This window comes from Tetrao urogallus (genome assembly GCF_951394365.1).
Source record: "Tetrao urogallus genome assembly, chromosome: 1".
Taxonomy (NCBI): domain Eukaryota; kingdom Metazoa; phylum Chordata; class Aves; order Galliformes; family Phasianidae; genus Tetrao; species Tetrao urogallus.
In genome coordinates, this window is record NC_136813.1 from 114,642,600 (window position 1) to 114,664,471 (window position 21,872).

Below are 21,872 nucleotides of genomic sequence, written 5' to 3' on the forward strand. Positions count from 1 at the left end.
TGCTGAACTCAAAGAGAGACTGGGCAGCTCCTGCTCTGAGGGATGGGGAACGCAGGGTAGCGAGGCATCGCTCCAGCACTGAAGCTAGAACAGGGACTTAGATCCCTTATGCACAAAAAAAATACTCTTTTCCCCAGAGTACTGGAGCGCTTCCCAGCCTTTGGTTTGCTAAGTTTGTCATCAGCAAATAACAGCATTTATTAGTTACCACTATATTTTAGAACCTCCATGTGCAAATGCTGAGTCTGAGATAAGCATGCTGAAGAAATTTTATGTCCTACCAAATTTCAGATGGTAGCCACATGCATACAAGAATGTTTCAAAATCAGTTCTTTGTAGTCTCATATTAAAACAATTCAAGCTCCCTCAAATATGTATTTTTATACTAAAAGGCAACAGCTGCAAAACAATTTCACTGGTTGACCTTTTGCTGGATGCAAGAAATCTACCACTTAAAAGGGAAAGGCAACCATGCCCAAATACAAATCCCCTACAAACTTACCAGATGAGTTAGTACGCACAGTTGGTAAAATGGGTTATTAAACTTCTGACTTGAAAGTTTTTCCCTTAGCCAGCACCAGTGCACTTCCAGCAGTTGCGTTTCTTTTTCAAGAATCACTTCCTTAGACTACGGAGTGTTGCAGCACCAAAATAAAAAGATAAGGAAATCTTTCTGTTCATTCCTGATCTAAATTCTCCCCAAAAGATGCAGTATAGAGAAGAGGAATATTTTTCGGTATTTGCATGACAAAATGTGTTTCTTATGTAAAGCGTTAAAAGCACAAAAGACACAGAGCCATTCACTGGTTAGTCATGCTAAAAAGTAGTAAGAAACCCCAATGGAAAGAAAAGAGCAGAGAGAAGTGGTTTGAGATGTTGGTGAGCATCCTGAATTTGGAGCAGCATGCATTCTATACTACCACCCCATGGGAATCCACGTTAAAATTTTCCCAAAGGCAAGATCCACAGAGCTGGACCTAATCTTAGCGAAGATCAATCTTTCTTCTCCCACTATCCACAGAAATCTAGGAATTCTATCTACTCAGCTGCTCCCTTTTCTGCATATCAGGAGATACCTCTGAAATCAAACCCATTTCAGGCTGAATGATACAACCCATACTTAGTGTCTCAGGAGCACACTGCAGTGACAGGCAGCCTACAGGTCACAGCCATGGCCAGCAGTCCCAGCTCCCCAGGCCCAGCCATCAGCCCAGCCATCTGCCCTGCCTTGTGGCCCAGGCTCATGCCCCTGAAGCCAGGACATAAGTGAGTGAGCAGTGTGTGTCACACAATCTGATTCAGAGTCCAAAGCACACAGCTCCCTGCCAATCGAAATCAATTTGCACACCAGGCTGCCAATGGCATCAGTGTGAGACTACCATGCTGACAAGAAAGGCAAAGTAAAAAGCTGAAGCTGTAGTTGGGAATTAGCCATAGTGGCACTATCACCATATGAGATAAGAGTAGTTTCAGGAGCGTCATGGCCTCTACCTAGTTTCTAAATAATCAAAAGATAATTACCATGTAAATCTGTCACACACACACACACACACACAAAAAAAAAAAAAAAAAAAAAAAAAAGAAAACTGCTGAATCCAAGGTTTTAAGAAAGCCAAGAAAACTTGGCTTCTTAGGCACTGCATCATGTGGTATCTCAACAGCAGTCATCATCAGATGCTTCTGAAGAAGACTGCAAGAAGTTCCTAAGCCACCCAGGACCCTAAAACCTAAAGATATCAAAGTTTAACCTCCCATATTAAGCCTGTTAGCTATTTTAAGAAAACGCAATTGTAAAATATAAAAGGCTCAACAACTTTGTGACACTGTCACGGTCAATCACATCACAAAATCACAAAATATTCCAGTTGGAAGGGATCCAAACAAGGGATCATCGAGTCCAACTCCCAGCTCCACACAGCACCACCCAAAATCCAAACCTTGTGTCTGAGAGCAATATCCAAAACACTCCTTGTACTCCAGCACTCGGTGCCGTGCCCACAGCCCTGGGCAGGCTGTTCCTGCCCAGCGCCCTGTGGTGCAGCCCCTGTCCCTGACCCCCAGCTGCCCTCCCCTGACATCTCCACGCCGTTCCCTCGGGCCCTGTCGCTGTCACACAGAGCAGAGCTCAGCGCTGCCCCTCTGCTCCCTGTGAGGAGCTGCAGCCGCCATCAGGCCTCCCCTCAGCTCCTCTGCTCTGGGCTGAGCGCACACAGGACCTCAGCTGCTCCTCACACACCTTGCCCTCCACAATCTTCGCTTCTGTCTTTGTAACCCTCCTCCAGATGCTCCCTCATAATCCATTATATTGAGGTGCCCATAACTGCACCCATACTCAGAAGCTGCAGAAGTGCTCCAGAGATTACATTTTCTGTAGGAGAACATTTGCTAAGCCATCTGCCACCTTCTCAATGCAAACTCATCTTCTTCTATTTCTCATACTGAACAAGAGGGGATTCGCATGAACTAACTTCAGTAAACCATCCATCATTATCAGTAATGAAAGTTGCACAGCCTCACAATGGCCTTGCTACACACTTTCCATGGTAAGGCCTTTTTTCCATAGCTTAAGAGACATTCATTCTGGTTTTCTATACCAACCTTCTCCTCAGGCAAAACAAAGAAGGATGTTCTACCTCTATAGTTGCTAAAAGTAACAATTCTTAGAAACACTTACAAGATCTCTCTCCTTAGAAATGTTACAATTATGTCACTTGTGTCAGGGACATGCCTCTTCCCATCTCTACGAATGTTACTTTTATCCAAGTTAATTGGAAGGCTACAGAAAACTCTAACGAGAGCCCAATGAGATTCCTATTTTGTCAAAAGCTGTGATTGCCAAAGTATGTCCCACTCCTTCCTGACAGCCCACCAACCACACAGGTCTCTCTGCAGAGCACCCAGCTTCCTCAGGATGCAGTTACAGTATCGGGCTGCTGCAGAGATGCACTGTGCCAGGTAATGAAGGCAGGCTCATCTTCAGGGCTCTTATGTCCCTGGTTACAAAAAGGAAAAGCTCTGCAGTGCATAAACTGATGAACTGCAGCAACTACAAAAATGGTCTTTCAGTCTCAGTGCTTCATAATGCTGTACTGTGAAAAACACACTTGAATTTACCCCAAGCTCATACAAATATGATTTTCCAGTAAGCCATTGCATGTTTTACTTTGTCCAGTGCCGCATTCTGAAGAACCAGGCAATCAAATATGTGTGACAGATCAGTACAACCACAAATGTTCACACCTAGCCCAAAAGCCAAACCATTATGTATCCACTACGCAAACAGGAAAAAAAAATTCCCACTGTCCACATTTCTGCTACCTAACCAGAAAATGGGACATCATACATAACCAAGACAGATGAGGAACCTCTAGTGCTACAAGGATACACCACAGGTAACCAGATTAGATTGGCTTGTCTAAGCCAGTAAAGCATTCACTTCGTACCATAAACCTTTCACCAGTTGGTCTGTTCACCTTCCCCAACCGTAACCTTTTTACTTCCTAAAAATGGAAACTATGCTCAATCGGGGGGAAAGCATGGAGTTTTGAGTAGGTTTTAAGTGGAAAAAGTCTAAGTATTTCTGCTCTAGAAGTATGAGGAATATGCAAATTAGTGACATTCAACCGCAAAATGAACTACGTTCTTTGCCTCTCCCCGATTAAGCTTCTGAAACAGAACCCTAAAAAGCTATCAAGTGTCTCCTGAAGATGCGATAGCTTCCAGTGAAATCAAAAGTGTTTCAAAGGCCATTAAATACCGGCCTCAAGAACACAATGCTTATACAAGAGAGAGAATCCAATAGCCATCCACCGAAAACTAACTCAGAAAGAGCAAGAACTGAAATGCTAAGAACTAAGTTCTTAACTCATCACTCTACTGTTACCAAAAGCAGTTAAGATAATCACAAATAGCAACGTTCAGATTCAAAAACAGTAATGTGTCTCTATGCTTAAGCTTTATTCATATAGACTTTAACTCTAGGCTTGGCATGTTAACCTTCAGCATCAGTGCAGGAAAGAAACTAAAGGAGCAATCTCCATCTCTACCCACCATCTTGTTTCTGGGAAACAGTACATGAGCATTAACATGTATATTAGTAACAGCAAAATTCGGTTTATGACCCTTTGAAGAAAACAAATACTACCTCTCAACTTTATCAAATGTTAACATCCTTTACCGGACCTGAAATTAAGATCTACCTTGTTCTGTGGCACCCCTCAGAACTAGGGTATAGTCACTGATCAACAATTCTCTGAAAAATCACAACAGAGGCACTGAATTAAACCTGCATCAGCACCTCACCCAAGTTAGTTGTCTATGGCAAGCCTTTACTGGATACAGAAAACACTGTCCAAGTTTCCTACATAGCACAGAGCAGAAAGGATGCACAAGAGTTTCAACATTTTTCTGAAAACCAGCTGTATTCGAAGCCAGCTTGAAATTACTTACATAGGCAAAGCAATGGGACTTGCGTGAGCCCACCTCTCACATTATGTCCCTCCTCCTCAGAATTCCAGGCTCAGAAATACTACAACTTTATCCCATAACCAGAAATAATCAAGCAGGGTGGCTGTGCAGAAAGGAAAATCTACCGTGAGTCCAGATGAGTTCTGTGCTGTTACTGAGAAGCTGGAATTTTTCCCAAATTGCTTCCACTGTGCAAGAAGAGAGCTTAAACAAGTTGTCACATGAGCTCTACTGCCCGTTTCTGCACTAAATGCTTTCTACTGACAGTTTTATGAGCAAGAGATATTAAACTTACTCCATAACGTTTTGTGTATTCTTCTGGAATGTTTTAAAATGCAACTCTGAAAGTTTTGAAAAATTATAGAATTGACCCCCCCAAAATTACTACAAGCTAATGTAAACAAAACTTGTTCCAAAATCCCCCTCAGATTTTGCTTTATTCTATTTCCTGGACTGTTTGTAAGTTGTATGTTAGAACTGGAGAAGCATGATACAAAATGTAGTAAGTAATAAGTTTGCCTAGCAAGTAATAATTTAAATCAGTTTTAAGAAACTGAAGGTATCTTGTACTTTACAATACCTTACGTCACAGGAGCTGCAGTTGCTCAAGACTCAAGAATGAGCACTCTGTATAAGAGTCTCTGGTTATCTGAAGTGAAGAGACCAAAGATCAAATGCCACCAGCTCAATTTCTTCAATAACCCAGATCAACAGCCACAGGAACAACATTTGCAAATTTGCCTTTACAGAGAAAGTTCTGAGGATAGCCCCTGCTTACGTTAGCTTTAAGTGCTAACACATTCTTTCACTAAAGATGCAAAGAAATACAAATAGGTGTCTCGTGTTTCAGCAGGATTGCTCCCCATTCACTTCCTCACCCCTTCCCTGCACACTGAACAACACTTTCCTCATTTTTGGGGGGGAATCAAGCTTCATGTAAAGAAGGATCTTGAAACTCTTCCACATTCAAAATGACATTAGCACAAAATATCAAAGTTACCTCATGCTTCAGACACAACACTGTTTGCCTGTGCAGGCAAGACTATGCTGCTACCAATGCATTCTAGTGTTTACAGCACAGAAGGACAGATTAAGACACAGCCACCACACTTGCAGTTATACTGACATTCAGGACAATTTAATTCAAATAAACTTTAAAGGTAAGTTAAGATTGCAAGACTTTGGGTGGACAGCTGAATTCAGAAGTCTCACCTGTATTTAATAACCTTTGCAAGCAACTCAAGAGCTCACCTACAGCCTTATTACCCATGCAGGCAAGCCAGTAGAACAGGATGCCACAGCTCAGTGCTTCACCAGGAAGGGACTTCCTACTGCTACCTGCATAGAGTGCCATGCGTTTGCACTAAGTACAGGATGTTCCCACTAGTAAGGCGGGCTCTTTGCAGAGCTACTCATCAGAAGAGTCCAAACCAGGAGGCCTTGCGCTGTTTATCGTTCCTGTTAAATGACAGCCTTCGTGCCGCCACAAATTGCTCAACGACTACAGTGACACTGCTGTGCCTCCAACACACCAGGCAATACCCAGTTTGCCCCAGTTCTTCTACGTTTCATACTCCTTCCTTGTCCTATGTGACCTGTTAGCCTTACCAAGAAGTCATAGATAACCTTTATGCCCGTTATGCACAGCTACAGATGCAGAATCATTGCCTATCAGGAAATCAGCTGTTATTTGCAAGCCACGTCCCTTTCCGTCCTTTCCTAACTTGCGTTGACTTTTTTGGAAAAAGAAGAAAAAGCAGGCACTGTATCAAGTCCATGATTATTTGCTCTGACTCTTCAAATGCAGACTTCAATCATCTGCAGTGGTTTCTAGCACACTGGGGAGAGAGCATTTTTATTTCATATGCTCTCATGCTGTTGCTTTTTGCAGGTACCTAAATGACACGTGGGTTGTATTAATAACCCTAGCATAAGCAAGGAAGCCTCAGGTCTCACAGACATGCAGTTACAGTTCATTGTGATGTCGCACTGACAAAAGAATATCGTCTATAACTATCACATATATGTTTTTAAAATGACAGAATTTTAATGTCACTCCCTCAACTAAAAATGACCACATCTTCCAATCTTTAATTTGACAACTCAGAATTGCTTACTGTAAGGATGCCCAGCAAAGCAACATAAAGAAAAACACTAAGAATTTGTCCTCAGGAATTCTTCAGAAATTTGTGCTCCCTGCCCTACATCCCATGACTCACTGTCAGGCTTGGTCTCAAATGCACTCACACAGTTGCTCAAAGTCAAGAAGCAAACACAGGCACATCCACGTACCACACTGAACTGAACTTTCCTAACACTTCCTAGCCCATGCACTGGGTTTTGAAGCAGTAAGCTTGAAAGTGCCAACTTCCACACTTGATACTAACACACTAAGGGAAGCTGGAAATGCATCTTTTTAAAACTTCCTCTATAACTCACCAGGAAAACCAAACTTCCCCATGAAGATGCCTTATCAGGTTCAGGCAAGTTTGGAAGAAGAAAAAAATTCCCCATGAACAGTGCAGATTGGAACTCAGGAAGCCCGCCTGCCCTACCAAAACCCCCAGAGAAACAGCTAAGCTGTACTGTCCCCTTCCAGAGACTAAATAGCCTGCAACAAATGATTTAATTTACAACCAGTCAGCATTCTTGCACTGTTACAGTCATTCGGTATAAATGAGATGCCTGTTCTCGAGTCCAAAAAACTTGCTACAACCTTTATGAGTCATTTTTCTGGTGCCATTAAACTTAGATGAACGCACAAGGGCCTGCAAACTCAGTCTGATCAACAGATCTGCAGACATCTTCAAATGAATAGCACAGAAACAGAATATTTGACTTGATGTCTTTTTAAGATCCATCTTCATCCTCATTTGGCAAAACTGAAGGGGAAAAAAAGAAGGGAAATACAATCTAGCTCTTTGACATCAGAATGCCCCTTTTTAAAAAAAAAAAAAATTAGATCCAGCTGCTCTTTTACATATGCATTGTTATGCTTCAATGACTCAGGGTGACTCTTAGTATTTTGACTACTTAGTTTAGTACTAGGCACTCTAATCACTATGGCTGGGGACTTTCAAAGGGACATCACAAACCAAGAGGTCGAATGAACACCTTTGTTGGGTGGGTAACAATTAGGTTGGGCTTCAAATTTTAGAACTACGCTACACGGATGTACACAGACTAGGTATTTGCATCATGACATATAGGAGCCTTGATTACTCATCCCAGTTCATTCTTCCAGGCACCACTGAACCAAAAACCCACCCTAAAGAAAGGAGACTGCATTTCCTTCGCTAAGAGTTTGTCACATCTCACTCTAAAGAAGCAGACTAGATTTTGAGTGGGCACCTTCCCTGCTCCTGCCCAAAAAATAGTACAAGTTCACAATAAGCTCTGTATTGAAATCATTCTTTACACTTTGAAACAAATATCAATATAAAGCCAGGACATCAAGCACCATAAACAATATTTTCCTTAGTGGAGTACATGTCTCATCATCTTTCCGTAATATTTCTTTTTTCAGGCATTATTACATGATACAACTCTCATGAAGTTACTCAAATAAAATTCAGATTCAGTTTAACTTCCTGCAGAAGATCATATAGAAGTTAAGTCCATCCAACAAAACCTCACTGTTTCTCTCATCCTCAAATCTAGTCTTGCCAAACTTCACTGCGTAGTGCAAATTAAAATAAAAACACAAGGGAATGAACTCAGAAGGACACAAAACCAAACACTTTTCTCAAATTTTTTTTTTTTTTTTTTTTTTTTTTTTTTTAAGTGCAACATGAAATAACAGAGAAGTGATTCCTTGTATGGTGCAGTCTAAAAACAATTCTGGCACTTGCATCTCATCGTCAGTTCATTAACCTAGGAACAGGAAGCATCCAAACCACAGGAAAAACCAGCACCGCTGCTAATTCCAGAATATGCCCTACAGAGACCAAAGGCCCTTTTCTCTATGCTACAGAGGCTTAACAAAAAATAGCTTGCTTTCATTATTTTCTCACATCTCTGTACTACTTTTCAGAGCAGAAGCAGGCACTGCATATTGCCTTCTGTAGCAAGGGAATCACCAGCTGCACAACTCCTCAAGCTCTGAAAGCTTCCTAGGAGCACACCAGTTGGTTTGAAAGTGTCAGATCTACTCAAGAAAACAATGCAGCAAATCAAAAATTATTCTGATTTCCACATTTCCTGCAGCCTTCCTCATTGTGCTTGCTGAACTTGAGGTATTCCTCTTCAAGGAGGAAGCCAGGGATAAAGCCAGCTTATTTACAAGGTTTTAAATGAAGCTGAGTAGGCTGAGCTAGCAGACAGCACTGGAGGGCACAGCTCAGGTCTGCAAGCACCATCCTTGAGCAGATCCCTCTCCTGGCCTTGCTCTGGGAAACCTCTACTGAGCAGCAGGTGGGTCTGTTCCACTCTTCCTGTCCCTTACATTTCATTAGCTACCACTTTTGGATCCTCCAGAGTGTACAGTTATCACAGTAGAATACCTGAATGAGCAAGTACTGGATTCAAAAGGGACATGCATTTCTTGTAGCCTAAGATATCAGCCAAATATTTTTCAGTTAAAAATGGCAAAAAATGAAGACAAATCATTTGACAGCATACTCCAATCACACCTTAAGAAAGGCATGCGGCATCAAACATAATTTAATCAAATAAGAGAGAAAGTCAGCAAGTGAGAGGCACGGGTACATAATGCTGCTAAATATAAAAGTGCTTCAGCTAAGTCTGCTGTGGGCAGGCAATCTCATGCTGTGCACTTCTAACACAGAACACACAATGGTACAGCAAAAAGCCTTGAAGTAACTGCAAGCACCAAACTTCTAAGCTGTCTCTAAAGCACCATTTTGATCTCTACAAAGATCAGCTAATCCTCTATTTATATACTGCAAAATGCTTTTCTTCTCAACTGGGAGACAGGTGTAGAAGGTTCCCAGCAGGATGCCATTTCCAACCCATATCCACTTCAATACCTGAGCTCAGTACAACAGCAGTGCTAGCCAGCTCTCAAGAGCATTAGGTGTGCCTGCTCTCTGCCTCATTGTCTTAACCAGAACTACAAGATGGAAAAAAAATTAGCTTAGAATTTATATATGACCTTAAGCAGCAATGAATCAACAAATTGCTGAGCCCCAGAAGGCACTCACGACAGTAGTTCTGAAGGCTATCAAAGACCTTTTCCATAAAAATACAGAGGACGTGCATATTTTACAACTGCTTTTGAACATCAGCCCAGCACTAAAACCTAGGAAGTTTTCAAGTCACCTTTCACTGGGGCTACATGGACCTAGGAACATGTGCTATGTGCAAGGCCCCCTCCCAGGTGTGACCCAGAAAAAACACCTGCAGGATTTTACAAGTAGGAATGAAGAACAGCTTATCCCTACTACATGCAGAGTTTTGTTTTTTCAATATCATTCCTTCTCAGGCTCTTAAACTGCATAGCTGGAAAGGACAAAGGAAAGTGTCTTGCAAAATGAAATTTAATGTGAGCAGCATCAGGCATTTTGAAGCACCTTAAACGGCAGTCAAATAGCTACAGTATGCTGTCAGTATGTGGCAGAGTTGCAGCTACTTCTGTTCCTGAAAGTACACATTTCCATACCTTAATGCGTGTGGAATTCTTCTAAACTTTAATCTCCACTCTCGGTCTCATGATTTCAGAATAGCATTGCAACCACTTTAGTTTTTGGGTTTTTTTTTAACCTGTCTCAAAGCAGTCTTCAGCTTAATTTGGGATTTTATATATGAATATATATATGTGTGTGCATATATGAATTTTAAATACACATATGTGTATGTGTGTATTATATATACGCGCTTCAAAGAATATGTATCATTTCATGGGATATGTATTTATTTTACAGAACAGACACATATTTCATGGAATATATAATTTCTCATCAACAACAGACTTACAGACTTACCTCCTTTGGTAGATGTGAGACAACAAAAAAACCAAACCATAATCATTACCACAGCAGCTACATAAACCATTTGGGCTGCTGAGGCAAAAGACTATACAAAAAAAAAAAAAAAAAAAAAAACCAACCAAAAGCCAATACCTCTATAGGTTCCTTTTTTGAGTCAGTGGATACACAAAGGACAGGTGTGCATCCTCAAACCAATAGTTTCAGTCCTACCACACAGCTAAGGAAGAAAAGTGAAATCAGCGCCTATAATAGAACACCGATTTGTCTCTATGTGCCAAAGTGATTTATTTTGCCTTGACAACCACTTTGCACCCAATTCATCTAGAAGATGAAAAAACACCTGTAGAAACAGTTCTAACATAACTACAAAGTCAACACAGACACAATAGGATCAACTGAAGAAGACATTTCTTAGCCCTCTCAGGGCTCAGGAGTATGCCCAGGGATTGGCACACCGAACAGTACACTTACATGCTTCAAAACCTGCCAAATCAAGGGTACACAGACTCAGTTCTTGTGCAAATTAGAAAACTGAATCAAATACAAGGTTTGGAGTGAGGATTTAGATAGCTATCCAGACTTTTCAGTGCACTGAAAACAAGAAAGCAATGCAACCACAGTAACAGCCAAATGACAGAATTGGCTCAGATAAGCCAGCTTCCAAGAGACAGATCAAATAGTGCTGTAAGAAATGCTATTATCTTGGTAGACATCACTGCTAATCAGGCTAAACTAAGCTAGATCACAGCTACAATTTTGGCCTCCATATAACAATTAAAGTACAGATTTGAAGAAAGCCTCTCAAACAGAACACAGCCCTTGAGCTCGTCAGAACATGGAAAAAAATCCTGAACGTGCACGCACCCAAGCGCCTCTGATACTGCAAATCGTGTCTGATGGCCCTAGTTTTAAAGAGGACAGCAACTCTTCACATAGAAATAGGAAGGGATAGTTTTGAAAAGGCTTCCAGTCAAGCTGAATTATCTTCCTTCTGCTTGTTTTACAGAATTTATTAATACTAATAGTCTATTGACTATTTTCACAGGAAAATATTAGCAGCTTTCTTCTCCCCTTGCATTACAAACATAATGCATCACATTGAAGTAGTCAAAAGAGAGAACTGTTGTTCAAGGTGCTCCTTCTAGTTATTTAACAATAAAATTAAGGCATCCTTCTAAAAGTGCCACCTCTGTAATAGTCTTATGAACAGTGATTCATTAGCCCTCAGATCTTCAAAGTAGCTAAGATGTGAAAGTCCTCAAAGACTCAGAAGAGAGGTGTTTAAACGTTATTATCTCTCATCATCACATCTATCCTTTGTGACTTTTCATCCCACGGATGCTTCCAGTTCAAACTGGGAAGTCCTTGGAAATGAGACAGAACAAATTAAGAAAACATTATTTTGAGAGAAGGCCTCCAGTTTATTATTTGAATGTTCATCAGTCTTCAGAAAGTGATATGAGAGAGCTAGACTAGCTCATATACACATTAAATTAACAATAAGAAGTTCTGTCGTTTGTGGACACCTAGGCATATGACACAAGGCCACGAAGAAAGAGAATCATCAATACAACAGAGCAGGTCTAACCTCTACATTGCATTTTACTCTTAATTTCAGACCCAAAGCACTGCCTGAAGACAAAGACAGTGTTTATTCTAAACCTGTGTGATTATCTCCCGATTCTTTCTGTAAAAGGCCATAATGTCCTTCCTCGACATCAAGTGCCTGAAAGACTGGCAGCTCAGGCATATGCAGATATATACAGGCATATACAGTGAGACAGAGTTCCATGTGGTAGGCACCTCAACTTTGCAACAGGGAGGATGGCTTCCCTTCATCTGTACAATGAATGTTCTCATGGCAAGGCTGTAATACACAGGAATATGAGTCTGCAAGATGGATTTTAGCAAGATGCTAAAATAGCAAGAAATGAAGATACTTCATACATCCTCACTGAACCTGACAAAGGAAAACTAAGCCAGCATTGAAGAGACCATGATAACTCTTCCTCAAAAGCTTTTCTGCTGGGTTTCCTTCCCAACGAGTATCAAGGGGCTATCTGTCAAACCCTTGTTTGTCAGTCTGTAGGCAGGACTATCTGCAGCCTGAGCTTACAGACCACAGAAAATGCTTGCTTTAACTCAGAGTACTGTGTACCCATCAAGCAAAATCAACTACGCTAACAGCCACCTCGGTAGAGTGAAGCCCTCAGAAAACACAGCATATTTTCCTATACATATCTGCTATTTCTTCTGTTGTAAGTAGCCAAGGATAACAGGGAGCCAAGAAATGGGCCACGAGGAGCAGCCAGGAGTGGAACCAAGTAAGCCTGATGTGAATTTGAGTGATCTGTTAACCACTGAGATTTTCAGAGCCAAAAATACAAATCTCATTAGTCAACAGGTTCACATTTTCCATATGTGCACATCTAGAGAATGACATGTTTGACCACAAGCAAACACACAAAATCTACTAAATAACTCAGTCAGCTTTAGATTTTTCAATGTTTTGAACAGAATGGTCTCTTCGAAAGTTAACATAACTTAAGAACTTGAACACATCATCATTTTTAAATGGGAACTCTTCCTTGTAGTTTTATGTTTTTCACGTGAGATGCTATACTCAAAGTTACTGTAATTAAGCTAACCCAAACAGTGGATGTGAACTAATTTGAAAAAGGCTCTTCTTATACATAGAAGCTTGATATATCTGAAGCCAGAACAGAAATTAAAATGGCTTTCTTTCAGAAGCACCCCAAACAGCTTCCCAAAGTACACACATCCAGGAGAGAAAGAGAGAAAGCAGAACCTCAACATATACTTATTTTCCATCCTGCTGCTTTGTAAGTTTCTAAAGCACAGGTTAACGCTGAATTTTTTATACATTAAGACATAATAATAATCCCATAACTGGTCACAATGTATATGTCTAAATGGAAGAAAGTTCTCTGCTTGCTCTATTCAGTGGCCTCAGCTTTAGCCACACTGATTTGATGTTAATGGACTATCAGGGATCTACTTTGACAATCTCTCAAGCTCTGGAAGATCTGCGTGTCTACTTGAGAACTTCAGGCAACTGAACCACGGCATATGCAGTTTGAGAGCTAAACCAAAGCAGTCCTTGAATAACTTGAAGGGCTGCACTGCACAAGTGATTCCCACATAGAATCTGCTTCTCTCTTACTGCAGACTTTGGACCAATGTCCAGAATATGTGATGCCCAATTCTAGATCAACTGAGAAGGTGCACAATTAAGAGCTTGATCATTTTGATGGCAACAGCCCAGTAGACTAAAGCAAAAGCATTAAGTACTAGATATGCAGAGTTCAGGTATTTATTCTCAGTCAGTCAAGAGATATTTTCAGCAATTCATGCGTCCATTCCAACAGGATTTCTTAAACATGAGTCACAGAAACAATCAGACTAAGAACTTCCTATGTGTGCTAAGACCTGCCGCCTTACTACTGCTTTTTGCAGAATTAAGAGTCAGCCATGTTGCTCTCCAATCTGAAAAATATTCCGAAGAGCATATCAACAAAAACAGGGCAAGAAGATCTATGCTACCAGAATTTTTTCCCAAGCATCACAATGAGAGTATTGGCAGTTAAGGGCCTGCACTGAAATATGGATCGAAATACTTGAAGAGATTATAAATAATTTTACTGCATCTTTCTTTACCAATGTTGCGTTTGAGTACCTCTTCTTACACATCTGCAGAATAGAAGCAGAAGCACAGTATTGATCTAGGAAGGGTAGGACATAGCCCTCAGGAAATTCAGCTAATTCCAATAGGTTTTAGCTCCAAAACCTTGTTAAAGCTGTCTCGTGCCATTCTTCAAACAGAAATGTCTATTACTTAGAAGTTCTGATTCTCCACATTGACTACAGATGACCTCAGTGGTCTTGTACATAAGTGACAAATAGCATATCATTTGTGAACCACTCACCTAAGTATCATATTATTGTGCAAAACGACATTACTTAAGTTCCCATGCCCAACATGGAAATCTAGCTTAATGAAGGCACGTGAACTGCACACTAAAATTAAAAATAAATATTTATTCAAGCTGTTCCTTTCAGTCTGTTCTGTGTATCTACTGTTTTGCTCTATGTTACAATGAATTCCAGCACACACCATTTTAGAACTCAGAGTACTTCAGAGACCCCGTTTAAAACACAGCCAAGCTAGAACTGCAGTGCCACAGCTGAAGTACCAACTGAACTGCAACAAGGAGTAGAAAGAGGTAGCAGCATTGCAAACTATCCATACCATCACATAAGCTGAAGCACTCCTATCTTCCCCGAAAAGGTGAGAAAGCTCATTTAAAACAGGCAAGCACTTCCACCATGCTTTGCTATCGATGGTGGGGTTTCCCCTCACTAGTATAAAAGCAAGAGTGTGTGTTCATGATAGAGAAGTGGGAATTCTAGTCACCACAGCTGAGATTGCCATCCAGCAGACATGCCTAGGGCAGCAAGAGCCCAGCTGCTGTGCACTTCACAAGCAAGCTATCTGAACAGAAGAGCAGGTCTGCTTCTGAACTGCAACCAAACTGTACAGGCAACGGGCACTCCAAGTCCCCTAATAAAATACTCAGTCCAGCATTTACAACCTAGATCAGATGTTCCCGAAGAATACCACACTCTGAAGTAATTGTAAACTATTCTTGATATAAGAAAGCTTATTTCCACCTTCCAAATCTGTCCAAGCAGAAGTTTTCTCCCAGCCTCAGGAATGTACACCTTCAGACTTCAGAACATACACCTCCAGATCAAAATGTAAAAAGAAGGGGAGGGCTACTATTATGAATTACAGGATAAAACAATGAGCTGAAGACAAAGACAGGTGATCTGTGGCTCGCTTACAAGTTTGGGGAATAAGAACATACACTGTTTAACAGGTATTATTGGAGATGTGACTTATGCAGATTAATAAGAACACCTTTTTTGTTGTTTGTTGTTTTTTTTTTTTTAATTAATGCTATAAACTTGTGAATCTACTCATATACCTAATATTAATTCCACCTGGTTGAGAGGCACTGGACATTCTCTGCTCACGTCTCTTACAGAGGGGCAATTAGTTCAGAGTTCAAGGTGCAAAAACCACAATGAGATTTTTAGCTTTTTTTCTCCCTTAAATAAAAAGAGGAATAATACTGAAAACAAGCCTTCTTTTTTCTTAATGGCTTAAAGAAGCACACCAAGAAAGACGTACAGTCAGATAACAAGATGCCACTGATCAAATACTTGAAGAAAAATAATCGAAGGCATTCATTTTAATTAGATACCCAATACAGAATTATTTAAACAAAAAAAATAAAGAACTCACAAAACTATCAGTATCTGATGGACAAAAACTAAAACACTCGGGCAAACTGTCATTTTGACAACATCATCTCAAAGTCATGGGATTCAAAAAAGCAATACATTTGGTTCAAAGCACGAGCTGATACAGTAGCGAATGAAGTTAAATCCAGCTGGAGACCGGTCACGAGTGGTGTTCTGCAGAGGTCAGTAACAGAGTCAGTCCTTAACATCTTTATTGATGATGTGCATGAGGAATCTGACTGAATGCCCAGTAAGTTTGCAGATGACAGCAAGTTGGGGAGAGGTGTTCGTCTGCCTCAAAAAAGGAAGGTCCTACAAAGGGATCGGGACAGACTGCATCGATGGGTTGAGGCCAATGGCATGAAGTCCACAGAATCGTAGAATGGCTTGGATTAGAAGGGACCGCAAGGATCATCAGGTTCCAACCCCCTGCCGCAGGCAGGGCTGCCAACTGCCAGATCAAGTACTAGATCAGGTTGCCTAGGGTCCCATCCAAACTGGCCTTGAACACCCCAAAGACAGGGCATCCACAGCCTCTCTGGGCAAACAAGACCAAGTGCTGGGTCCTGCACTTTGGTCACAACAACCTTGTGCCAGCACTACATGCTTAGGACAGAGTGGCTGGAAAGCAGTGCAGAGGAAAAGGATATGGGGATGTTTATCAACGGTTGGCTGAATATGAGTCAACAGTGTGCCCAGGTGGTCAAGAAAGCCAATGGCATCCTGTCTGTATGTACTGATGTATTAGAAATAATGTAGCCAGAAGGACAAGCGAGGTGATTGTCCCCACAGACTCAGCTCTGGTGAGGTCACACTGTACTGTGTTAAGTTTTAGGCCAATAGAGACATTGAGGCCCTGTAGCGTGCCCAGAGAAGGGCATGAAGCTGGTGAGGAGTCTGAAGCGCAAGTCTTATGTGGAGCAGCTGAGGGAGCTGGGATTGTATAGTCTGGAGGAGACCCAGGGGAGACCTTATCACACTCTACAACCACCTGAAAGTAGGTTGTAGCAAGGTGAGGGTTGCCCTCTCTTCCCAGGTAACTAGTGATAGGGTGGGAGAGAATGGCCTCAAAGTGCACTAAGGGAGGTTCAAGATAGATGTTAGAAAAAATTCTTCTCAGAAGAGAATGGTCAAGCACTGGAAAAGGCTGGTCAGGGAGGTATCACTAGGCAAAGAACTTGGAGGTGTTCAAGACATGTAGATGTGGTACTAAGGGACACAATTTGGAGAGCAATATTCATGATGGGTGGACAGCTGGACTAGATAATCAGGGTCTTTTCCAACCTTAGTGATTCTACAATTTTATGATATCCACCAAGCATCACATGACAAGGGAAACTTACTAGCCTTTCACCTAAAACTATATAAGCAGAAAGGATCAAATAACTCTTCTAGGAATGACTAGATATGGAGCTTCTGTTATTCTCCAACCTCTCCCTTTCTTACCACACCATACTGCCTCTCCAGTTCTAACTGCCTTCAATAATACATAATACAAGCCAGAAATAAATCTGACAAATAAAAGAACGTAAGAACTTTAAATACCTCCTTCAATTAGAAGTCAAACAATGCTGCGCTATTAGTATAATTTAAAAACTTCTTTCCTTTTCACTCTTTAGCTGTTATCTCTGTGATATGGTGATAACTGTGTCGATGATAACATCAATTTCAAGACTCAAAGAAAAGGCATACTCTAACAATGTCAAATTACTTCAAAAGGATTGTTTTCCCACTAAAACAGGACACAAATTACAAACACAATCAGTGAAGCTAGCTAGGCATGAACTGTTACTGAAAAAAATGAGAACTGCAAAGGAGATGGTGAAAACATCATCCACCAGGCATCTGAAGTATTTCTAAAACTTTTTTCAAAAGAGTTTCAAATCGTCAGTTTTCCTTTAATATGCTTCAAATTCCTCTCTTTAAGCTCAGAAACTTTTGCATCTAGCTTGTGCCAACAAGATTACCCTTAATGTCTCCTCTACAAACTGTCCATACACTTCTGTAGTCATGAAAGTTGAAGGTTTCATCTGCAGATGCTGAAACCCACATTTTAGACGGTAGAATCAGTTACCTTTGCCACCATTCACCCTTGAATGAGCTCATCTGCAGCTCCCTTAACTACAAGAGAAAGCAGTCAAGTACACCAAGTACTTAGCAGGGGCAGGTACCAGCAGTGATGAGGTTGCTAATGGTCCTTAATTTAGTTTAAGTATCACACAGAGATAGACTTCTTGGAAGGCTAATTACTGTTTAGAATAAAAATTCCCTAGTCTTCGAACAGTCAGAATAGATCACATTTATGAATCAGATAATGAAGGGAAGTAACCCTCCTTCAGTCCAAACTGCCCTAGGCTCACTACTTGTTACCTTCTTGCTTGGCCTGGGGACTTTCTGATTTATTCAAGCGTAGCCTTCTACTTTATAGGTGGAAACGCCCAAGAACAAAGCCCAAAGGCACCTATCCTTACAGCAGCTTAATTGCTAATGACTACAGAGAAGAATCTGTGCTAGAAAAAAGTAAGTACAACACAAACTTCTCCCTTGTTACCCTGGTTCACTGTCTCAAGAATCAAGTCTGCAATCAGGGAAAAGCACTACAACATCAAATCAGGAAAATCAGGGTTTTTAACTTCCTGTTTTGCACTATTGCAAGAAGTAACAGCAGTGACTCACTTCAAGTTTAACTATACTCCTTTATCAAAAAGCATCTGTTTAATCTTTAGTCTTGGATTTTTTTGTTTACATGCTCTAATGAAGACAAATGAAAAAAAAAAAACTGAATAAAAAAGACTGCCATAAAAAAAAAATGGAAAACAAGACAACATTCACAAAGAATATTCTGAAGCTGTGCATACTCTTACCTTAAATCTTTTATCCTGCAGGACTTTCTTAATGGCCACAAGCTCTCCTGAATCACAGAGTTTGGCTTGATACACAACACCAAAAGATCCATTTCCAATCACCTTGGTGTCTGTGTAGCTAACTTCTTGCGGTCGGTCTGGACCTTGTCCAGGAGTTGCCACTACTGTAGTCACCTTGCTGCCATCTTTGTCTCCTGGGAAACAAGAGAGAGAAGAATAATCACAATATGCTCATAAGCAAGATCACCAAAAAGAATGAAACAGAAAAGGGTGAGGGCTTACATTAGTATATGTTTTAATGTAACAGAGGAAGAAAAACTTAACTGTCAAAAGGCAGAAAAGCCACCGAGCATGTTTTATTACTGACGCCATTTAGTGCTGACAAGGTTTCAACTTGATCATAAAAAGAAATATTCCCTTCCAGATGTAAATAACTCAGCAATAAAATCTGCTGTATGACCAGAACAGTACTTATTTCTGCATCATGTTAAGACAAGAGGCATTAAACAGTGTCACTCGTACTTCCTTATACTCTCCTGTAAGGGAAAGAAAGAAAGCTGTCAGTAGAGCAGCCTGCAGATATACTGGTATATATCCGGCAATAAAAAACAACAGCAGCATGACAAAGTATTTTGCTTTCATGCTGTGCAGCAGAGCACAGACAGGAACATGCACTCAGGATCCAAAGTAGCTGCATGTGCTTCAGTGCAGATGCAGCAGCTGTGGATTTCAGCTGTCAGCAACCAGCCACTCTTGAGTAACTCAGCTGCTTCCCCATAAAAAGACAAAACCATTATCACCTACAATGAGAGCCATTTATTACCAGTGTGCTTCCTCAAGTTCAAAATCTGATTTTGCTTCTAAAAGGACCAAAGTTTTAGGTCATCCTGCAAGTACACATCAGGATTTGCTGTCCTTAAGTTATGATGGTTCGGGTTGCATTATCAAATCAGGCTGCAAGAAAAGCCAGAAGGAATCTGCTGTTCAACAGCAACCACTCATCAACACTACGTGAGCGAGAGTCAAAATGCCCATCACCTGCTTACCAAGTAAGCTCCCTTCCAGTCCTTCACTACTCACGCATCAAGAAAGATTCTTCTAATACGTAACTCAGATCACCTTTACTGCAGTTTGGCATGTCACTAGCTTGACTCCCCATAGGCACGGAAAACAACATGCAATCCCCTCCCATCTGCCCTCCTCCCACTCCACTTGCAACACACGAAGGACTGTTGCAAAGGACACTACCACCATGAATATGCTACTTTCCTTTTGGGGACCTGTCCCACCACTGCTGATGTCTCTCAGGTATGATACCCAAAAGCAGACACTCCAGCTTAAGCTTACCTGAGCTCTGCCCAGCATGCTAGCAGCTCCTTGTACCCAACTTGCAACACACTTGTTTGTGCAGCCCAGCACAGCGTTTGCAGCTTTTGCAATGTGAGAATCTGGCTGACTCACAGCCTGTTTGGGTGCCAAACCCTTCTGAGCAGAACCACTGCCTGCCAATCACTGTCCCCTTCCATCTTGCACCTGGCTCTTCTCATCATGACCAGGGTCCGCATTTGCCCCAGCTGAACTGCATCCAAGGCTTCCTAACAGTATTCTGTCAACATGTCACACGCTTTCAATACTGAGCGACCACCAAAAGACGACCCATTTCACAATGCTACACAGAACTTATCTAAAAAATTGTCCAAAATTGGAGAATCCTGCAAGGCTGCTGAAAGAATCTGCAGAAACCCTGTAAATATATCATTTTATCTTGAACCCCACGGTACACTCAAATCACAGAATCACAGAATGGCCAGGGTTGGAAGGGACCTTGAGGATTACGAATCTCCAATCCCCCCACCACATGCAGGGCCCCCAACCTCCCCTTTTAATACTAGACCAGGCTGCCCAGGGCCCCATCCAATCTGGCCTTGAAAACCTCCAGGGATGGGGCATCCACAACCTCTCCGGGCAGCCTGTTCCAGCACCTCACCACTCTCTTGGTAAAGAACTTTCCCCTGACTCCAACCTAAATCTCCCCTCCCTCAACTTAAAACCATTTCCCCATATCCTGCTGTTATCTACCCTTTCAAAGAGTTGATTCCCCTCCTGTTTGTAGGCTCCCTTTAGGTACTGAAGGGCTCTCTGTCTTTCTTGTACTGGGGGCTCCAGACCTGGACGCAATAATCCAGATGGGGCCTCACAAGAGCAGAGTAGAGAGGGACAATCACCTTCTTCTCCCTGCTGGCCACCCCTCTTCTGATGGAGCCCATTTGCTTTCTGAGATGCAAGAGCACACTGCTGGCTCACGTTAAGCTTTTCATCCATCAAGACCCCCAGGTCCTTCTCTGCAGGGCTGCTCTCCAGAATGGCTCCTTCCATTTCAGTCTGTATGGATGCCTGGGATTCCTATGGCCAAAGTGCAAAACCTTGCACTTGGCTGTGTTGAACCTCCTTAGGTTCACCCGGCCCATCTTTCAGCCTGTTGAGGTCCCTCTGAATGGCATCCCTTCTTTCCATCGTGTCAACCACACCACTCAGCTTGGTGTCACCAGCAAACATGCTGAGGGTGCACTCGATTCCGTTGTCAATGTCATTAATAAAGATGTTATAGAGCCCCAGTCCCAAGACAGACCCCTGGGGGATGCCGCTCATTACCAGCCTCCACCTGGACATAGAGCCATTGATGACCACCCTCTGCGGCCTTTCAACCAATTTCTTATCCATCGAGTGGTCCAGCCATCAAATCCACATCCCTCCAATTTGGAGATAAGGATGTGGTAGGGGACCATGTCAAAGGCCTTGCTCAAGTCCAAGTAAATGACATTGGTCGCCCTTTCCCTTGTCCATCGATGCCATCACTCCATCATAGAAGGCCACCAGATTAGTCAAGCATGACCTTCCCCTGGTGAAGCTGTGCTGGCTGTGTTGGATCATACGGTCATTTCTAATGTGATCAAGCATGTTGTCCAGGATGATCAGTTCCATGATCTTCCCAGGCACAGAGGTGAGACTCACCAGCCTATAGTTCCTCATGTCCTCCTTGTTCCCTTTCTCATAAATGGGAGCGACGTGACCCTTCCTCCAGTCATCTGGGACCTCACCTGACAGCCATGACTTTTCAAATATGATAAAACATGGCAAAGTAACCAAACAAATGCGGTCCCCTTTAAGGGGATTTCTAGCAGTCCACTCCTTTCCTAGGCTGCTCATGGGAAAATGAGCTTCAAAACGTTTAAGTCAAGACACACACATCTGCTATTACTTCTGC

The 21,872-nt window shown here is 41.8% G+C and overlaps 1 protein-coding gene across 2 annotated transcripts in view; it reads right to left on the reverse strand.

Annotated features, from left to right (window-relative positions):
• The window catches only part of GSK3B (glycogen synthase kinase 3 beta), a gene marked incomplete at both ends in the record, with an annotated part of 137,691 nt that overhangs the window by 66,231 nt on the left and 49,588 nt on the right, over nt 1–21,872 (reverse strand). For both annotated transcript variants that reach the window (XM_079549577.1, XM_079549576.1), the window contains one exon: nt 18,608–18,801. In XM_079549577.1, coding sequence (XP_079405703.1) covers nt 18,608–18,801 — 194 coding nt within the window. The remainder of the gene's footprint in view (nt 1–18,607; nt 18,802–21,872) is intronic.